The 7,614-nt window shown below is 43.8% G+C and overlaps 1 protein-coding gene across 1 annotated transcript; it reads right to left on the reverse strand.

Moving 5' to 3' along the window:
* Positions 1–704: 704 nt before the first annotated feature.
* Positions 705–6,561, reverse strand: MRGBP (MRG domain binding protein). The gene is made up of 5 exons (XM_076351656.1): positions 6,327–6,561; positions 5,603–5,724; positions 4,963–5,044; positions 3,217–3,291; positions 705–2,148 (listed from the first exon to the last, which is right to left on the reverse strand). Exons 1-5 carry the CDS (start codon positions 6,559–6,561, stop codon positions 1,958–1,960), a joined length of 705 nt encoding a protein of 234 aa, XP_076207771.1. The 3' UTR covers positions 705–1,957.
* Between the last annotated feature and the right edge of the window lie 1,053 nt (positions 6,562–7,614).

Raw genomic sequence — 7,614 nt, forward strand, 5'->3', positions numbered from 1 at the left:
AGCAACAAATAAATTAATCTGAGTACTTTTCTTAAATGTCAAAACTAAAACCAGGAGCTTCCTCACGTAAGGTTATAAAAGTTCAATTTCTGCCCACCCAGAAAACCTCCAAGACACCAGTAGCATCTCCCCCTCAAACCAGAGCTCCACGGAGCTCCCCGGCGGGTAGGTTACCTTTTGCAAGGCTTGTCACTTGGAGCACAGCACTAAACTCATGGCATTTCACGCCTTCTGGTTCGGAATTTGTTTATGCCTCGCTATTTCAGACCCTAAACCAGTGCGATTGCATCTACGCTGCAAAAGCAGTTATAGTGACCATCCTGGCAGAGTTCTGACCTTCTAGAGCTCACCAGTGCGTATGAGAGGGTGAACAGGTTGAGCTTCCAAAAGGCTGCAACAAAACCCTTCATCTTCTCAACTCAGTACTTTACAGTTGCGTTATGCTAGCTAGAACAGAGAAAATCCTCTAGTGTGGAAACTTACAGCAACCTGCCTATTGACTTCAGCGGGTCAGGATTTCTCATCAAATATCTGAGAGAAATAACAGGGTAGTAGCTCCTACGATCCAGACGAAGTAAAAAAACCAAGCCACCAGGTAGGCACTTTTGACCAATTTCACTAAAGACACAAGGTATCTAAACAACTTTCAAAATAAGTTGGACCAAATTTTAACCAAGTTACGCAACAATTACCATTTAGCAAAATAAAGACAAGTCAAATTTATTCTTGGTATAAAACAAATGAAGCAAATAAGGCAGACGAGACCTTGGTTACGCACCTAGAACAGAAGCAAAAACTAGTAGATTCCTAGTTCCTCACCTTGAAGGCAATACTGATAGATTAAGAAGTAATTCTTCTTTTCATTAACTGATAGTTAATATGGTGAAACAAATTCAGTAACACTTCAGCCTACTTCATTCACCATTTAACGTGTTTGTTGATTGCGGTCCATCTTTTCACAACACAAAAATAGTAACTTCTCTCAAATCTCAACATTCTAGCGTATAAAAGATAAGCATTACAATGTCAGTAAGATGATCTTAAGTTGTAGAACAAAATTAACATTTTGGAATACCAATTCCATTAACATCTACTAAAACTGCTTTAAAAAAAATAAATAATGAAGTACAAAACCCACTGTTATATACTACTATAGTACAAACGGATGAAGCAACATCTCCAGGTTCATGCACAGCTCAGCTGATCCCTTACAAAACCACGTGACATCACTGGCTATTTTATTTAGGATACTTATTAATTATTGTTCACGGGGCATTACCATTTTCACTTCACTTATGGTATATAAACTTATAAAGATTGAGAAATGTTACATGACTAAGGGTGAAAGAAGTAAAGGTTCCTCCAGCAAATCGAGCGAAAGAATACTTCAACTCAGTAGTTACCTGTATTTAAAAGAATTTTAGTTTTACTGAACCAACGAATCCAGACATTTGATACAAACGCTACGTTTGCAGTAAGTAAAATGGCCAAACAACACTGCCCACAGAGGGTCTGTAATATTCAAAGACAGCAACAAAGCAAAGGCAGAAAAAACGACCCCAAATTTATAGAAATAACCTATGCTTCTCACGAACTGAGGCTCTGTGTTTCACTGAGCGCTTGTTTCATGAACTATGCTGACACAGAGTGCGTTACCTGTCCGAAATGCAGCCACCGGAATTGTTACATACGCATAAACTCTTAACGCTGCCAGCTTGCTCCCCCAACGCCCTGAGAAGGCAGCCATCGCTCAGCTACTCGGTGCTGACTAGAAAACACATCAGGAAAGACAGACAAAGTCTTGCATGTATAAAGCCAATGTGCAGATTCTTCAAATACCTGGCTCAGATATCTTTGCCTTTCCCAAAAAGTTTACGTAGCAACTATCCTGCTACTCGTTTTTACTGTTCCCTCCTCATGTTCCAGAGTTTATTACTTCTCTCTTTCACAGCTTGCTTTATGTTCTGCGTCGTTTTGCAGCACTTGGACTGGAAGGATTACTGTTTGCATTTAAGACCTTTTCAGTCACTCTGTTGCGCTTCCTCTTATCAGATCCTTCTTTGGACCCAGAATCTGATGAAGTTTTCTCTTTCTCTTTGCTGCTCGGCTTTTCAGTTGCTTTTCCTAAACTTCCAGAGGGTGCAAAAACTGAAATAGGATCAAAGTAATGATTCCAGATCAGAGTCATACACATAGGCAAACAAGAAGTGATATCAAATTTCTTTATATTACATAAAACTTTTCAAACCAATCAATTCTCAGCATATTTAACCACCATTTAAGTATTACTTTCACTTTTAAAGGAAAAATCTTCTGTAAGAAAGGCACATCTTGCTTTTATTATTTGCTTTAAAGACAGGCGTGTATTTTGACAGGCTAAAAATGAAATTCATTAAGTGGAATTAAACAGCACTTAAAATACTTAATAGGAACACTTACAGAACATAGGACCAATCTATGAAATTTATAATCAGCAACGGTCATTACATTCAGTATTATCGATAGATTTTAAAACTGAACACTCAAAATGTGAAATTTAATATATTTTTAAAATACATTTTTAGATCTTTTATTACACTCAATCTTAAAACACCACTTACTCTGTGATATAAATATTATGAAATTATATAGTTAACAGTTGGCTTGGTCTGTTAAGGTAAATAGCAGGATCTCTACTGTTCACATTTGACTTTGTTCTACAGCAAAGTGTTAGGAAAAGAAGCCTTATATTTAAAAGCAGCAAGATAGTGCAAATAAAATAAAATAAAAAAACCACTCTGCCCGCCTTCCGATTTAAGCATACAATCTTACAGTCTTTTTTGATTTATAGGCCCTGTTTTTCCCGTAACTACAAAGATCCTAACACAGAGTATTTAGGTTGGCTAAAACCGGACTCAACTTTCTTTCAGAGATCCTTAGATTACTTCAGACTCCCAGGGTTTTGTCAAGTACATATTAAAACCAAAACACTCCAAAGCTATACAACTTTGCACATATCAATTAGGAGCGAAGGAGAAATCTTTTGAAGTATCAGATATTGGCAACTGCTTACTCTGTGCATTCTTAAATTATTCTAGTTCTTGGCATGAGCATACGCTAAGTCTGAATACAAATCACAACGTACACCATATTTGGGATTTACATTTTAACATTAATTTCTCAGAGTTACAGTTGTCTTTTAATCTCGTATTACACAGTAGAGAGTTACAAATTTACCTTCTTCTGGACCTGCATGCGTTTCCATCTCTTCTTTTATTTCCTCTTTCACTTCTTCTTCTATCATTACTTTTCCTACAGAAAGGATTGTTAGGCAATGGTTAGATGGTTTTAAAGAGCCGTATGTATTTTTTCTGGATTAGCAGCCTCAGCATATGTGCATAATGTTAACAAATGTGTAATATTCAGCTGTTATTTAGAACGGTTCCTCAGCACTGTGATACAGAAACATAGCTAACAGTCCAGCCATACTACGAGCGTAAGGTAAAGCACCGAACAAGATGATGTCTCATGTCAAGAAGTTCCACTGACATTATTAACACGAAGAAAGTGAAATGCTAAACAGGCAAAACATATCGCAAGGTCTTAGCTATATTATGATTTTATGCTGAATTTTTAGTGTAAAGTTTAGTGTACCTAGTAACTGAGAAGCATTCCACTGTAGTTTAGAGTATCCCAAGAACTCCTCTGGCAGATGCCTGAGCCTCCTAGCTCCTACCTTGGATAACAGTACTAAGTAACACAGATATAGCTAAACTTTGAAAATTCAGCTCTCACCGCTCAACTTAAGATTTCTGTCAAACTGCTGCGTATTTCTATTAGATTAGACAATACAGATAGGCTTAGCACAAGTGAGAGAGATTTGGATGAACGAGGTAGCTGAATCCCAAGAAGGTAAAAACACAAAGAAATTATTTCACAGCGCAAGGAAACCACCGTGAATCTATACAAACGCCTCTAAACGTTTCATATTGATTTTGTTTTCAATCAATTTTAACGCAACTAGAGGAAAAAAAACTCATGAAAAATCTACCATCGGACATTAAAAACCAGTAATGCTTTTAAAAATAAGACATATGAACCATATTAAAAATAGTAATAGCCTAAAAATGAGATGGCTATACCAGCATAAGGTACAAGTCCACGCCCAAAAAGCAAGTTTCGCCAGCTACTGAAACTGCAGCCATTCAGCAAGTATATTCCTGGTGTACGTTTTTAAACATTAGCTGAATTGCTATTTAGCTGCCTTATATCATCATCGGTACAGAAAATTTTATCACAGAAATATTATTGCATACAAATTAAATGCAGAAAACATTATTTTCATCAGCTCTATAGCTCCTACTCTTTAAAAAATTATCTTGCTACAAAATGAACCACATGAAAGTGTGTAGATCATCTGTTTTAGCAGAAATTATGGTCTGATGCAATATTACAGCCGTCTCAACAAAGTGCAAAAAACCCACAATAAACTACTAATCACCTTGCAAAGAAGCACATTTTGCCTTTCACGCTGCAAACTGATTGAAGCACATGGATCTTTTGTGTATACCCAGAAGGAGAAGTTGAATCTAAATGGTATCAACAGATCCTGTTTGTGCTGTATTAGCATCCCACCTACATTATATTTAAGAATATGAGAAGCACTGTGTGGCATCTGACCAAAGGTCTATCTCTCCCGCTAGCCTGTCTCCTACAGTGGTCAATCACACAGAGGCTGATAACGACAATATGAACAGCACAAACAGTGCTCCCTGACAGTGTCCTTCAGTCAGCTGATTAAAAATTCATGAGATAAACTTGTATCTGTTTAACACTTCCTTTTCCCGATACACCTCACACACCAGCCTGTGTATGGCGTTGGATTGACATGTTACGTTCTTTTTTGGGGGGAGTTTTGTTAAACTACCCGTTCTGAAATGAGATTAGGTTAACCAAGAATAAGAGACTGCTATCACATCTTACCTTCTCTCACTTCTTGAATCATTTCATCAGGAAGAGCAAAATTCTTCTCTATATTAGGGAACGGAAGAATCTCAGATTCATGCTTAGAAAGAAAAGAAAGATCCCTATGAATGACTTTGGTAAAAACTTTAATTTGGATTTAGAAGTGCAATCTCAACTTCTATTTTAGATGCAATTAGTAGCTAAATAACTCTTAACAAGACACTTCAGACATTAGAGAATCAGGAGGCTCCTGATGTCAAACTGATTACTAAGGTCAAGATATCCGAGACTGTGACACGTGGTCATTTGAGATCATTTCAGGAACCCAAACATGGCAAATTCTTAGGTAAACGCACTATAACCTCCTTATTTGACCTTAAGTACCTAAGTAAACGTTTGCCAGATCAGCATTTAGGCAACTTTGTTTATTAAAGTCAGAACACAGTATGGGAAAAAAAAAACCCCAACCACAAACCACTGCAGGTTTTATTGTCTCCCATCTGATGTACTTTTATACAGGGAAAATGCCATCGACCCACTGGAACGACACGTAATTCTTCGTACCATGAAAGCTATGACAGGCCCAGTGATTTTGGCCTATCAAAACTCCTGAACCATACGAAATAAGAACATGGCTGCACCAACCCTCTATACTCACAAGAGCTTGCATATCATACATGGTGCTCAGATGGTCCCAAATCACTTTGGAAGAAATCTGCCGTCCAATATTCTGACTGAATTTATCTCGGATACAAATCATGTGGAAATGGCGATTCACACCTAGGGGAAGAACTCAGTGCGATTAACACTACTGACAGTTTTACTTACGCCACGCAATTAAAAAAAACATCCTGTCGTTACAGGGAAATCATACAGTTTGGGAGAGACACACGGCAATCCGGGAAGCCCTGCCTGGCTGGTATTTCACCCTACATTACAGGTGCTATTCCGGAGAGGGGCTGAGGGTGCCCCACCAGGTAACGCCAACATGTGGCCGCAGCCAGAGCTTTTAAAGAAGCTGCGTGGAAAACAACCGAAGGAAAGTATAAGGCAGCAAGTCAGGAAAGGCGAAGGCAGAGGGGAGCAAGGGGGGCCGGCTCTGTGCCCCCAGGAGGGGCGGCTGAGGAGGCCGGGAGGGCACGGCGCCTCCTTCCCCACAGGCCCCGCCACGCTCGGGAGAAGCCCCGGGGCCCTCGGCCGGCTGCCGCGGCGGGAGCGGGCCCGGGAGGCCGCTAGGGGCAGCACCGCAGCGCGGCCGGGCCGCTAGCCCCCCCCGGCGGGCCCCCCCGCCCGGAGCTCGCCGCTCCGGGCCCAGCGCCTGGTTCTCCTCCCCGGCCAGCGGCGCTACTCGAGGCCGCGGCTCGTCCGCGGCCTGCTCTCACCTACGGGCTTGTGGCCCAGCATGGCGTGGAAGAGGCAAACCTCCACTTCAGGGCTCCACACCACCACCGCCTCCTCCGCCGGCACGCCGGGCTCCGGGGCGGCGGCCGCTGCCGCCGCGGCGGCCGCAACGGCGGCGGCGGCGGCGGCAGCGACCGCCGCGGCGGCCCCCGGCCCGGCCGCGGGCAGCGGCGGCTTCTCCACAGCGCCCGCCGAGCCGCCCTCCGCCTCGCCCATCGCCGCGCCGCCTGCCGCCCCCCCCCCCCCCCCCCCGCCGCGCGCCGCCGCCGCCCGCAGCGGCTCCTGCCGGCCGGGAGGAGGGGGTGGCGGGCCGCGGGCCGCTCCTCGGGCGGGGCGGGGCGGGGGGGAAAGGCCCTTTGTGGCCTCTTTCCTGGGGGTTTTCCTGGGGCAGGGGGAGGTTTCGGGGGGGGTTTCCCTCAGGATTGGGCCGCACCGCGCTCGTAGGGCAGAGAGGCGTGAGCTGGGCACGGAGCCCGTCCCCCCGGGGACGGGACGAGGCCGCAGGTGCCTCCGAGAAGTTTCTCATCGACCGTTGTCGAGCTTTAGAGTTTCTCGGGCCGGTCGCGGAGGCAGCGGAACGCCGCCATCCCAGGTGGCCTCCGTAGGCCTGTTCGTCCACATTTGAGATCACCAGGGGGTTGGGAAGGTGGCACTAGGAGGTCAGAGCGGGGCCTCAGCCTTGGCCCCGCGGCCAGGGAAGCCTCGGCCGCCCCAGCGCTCGGCCTCCCGGCCTGTCCTCTGGCGCAAGGAGCCGCCAAGGTGGAAGATGGCGCTGGGGAAAGGTCCCGAGCGCTGCAAAGCCCCCCCAGACCCCTCGTCCTTGTGACAACAGGAAGGTTTTATATCAACCTGACATTGGTGCTTAACAAATAACGTCTGGCATGCTTGAAAAACGCAGAGCACAGCAGCTTTGCCCATCATGTAAGGCGTAAGAAAACGTTTTGTTTGGGAAGAAAGAGAATGTATCATTCCCTCGGTGATAGGGTTTTTTGCCTTCTTAGATATTATTAGACACACAGGCATGAAACAGGACTTCTGTTGCTTAGGTGATCAAGTTTTCCTATTGCTCACTCCTCACTTGAAATCTTGATCCTTTTTGTGACATTAAAATTATTTCAATAGCAAATAAAAATGACATACGCAAAGAACGACTGTTCTGAGTGACTAATAAAGCAGTGGGGGCAAAAACTCACAAGCAAAGAGACATTATTTTCATGCAAATTATCCAAATAATAAGAAGTAGGAAGGAAAATATGCAATTTTCTGAAA

Source organism: Aptenodytes patagonicus, chromosome 14 (genome assembly GCF_965638725.1).
Source record: "Aptenodytes patagonicus chromosome 14, bAptPat1.pri.cur, whole genome shotgun sequence".
In the NCBI taxonomy this organism is placed as follows: domain Eukaryota; kingdom Metazoa; phylum Chordata; class Aves; order Sphenisciformes; family Spheniscidae; genus Aptenodytes; species Aptenodytes patagonicus.

What these genes read in the sequence shown, in the direction of transcription:
- MRGBP (XM_076351656.1), bottom strand. Translation starts at nt 6,561, where the DNA reads ATGGGCGAGGCGGAGGGCGGCTCGGCGGGCGCTGTGGAGAAGCCGCCG. An exon ending in TGTATGATATGCAAGCTCTT is followed by an intron (nt 5,045 to 5,602) that starts GTGAGTATAGAG and finishes TTTCTTTCTAAG; the next exon opens with CATGAATCTGAGATTCTTCC. An exon ending in GATTCAAGAAGTGAGAGAAG is followed by an intron (nt 3,292 to 4,962) that starts GTAAGATGTGAT and finishes TCCTTTCTGTAG; the next exon opens with GAAAAGTAATGATAGAAGAA.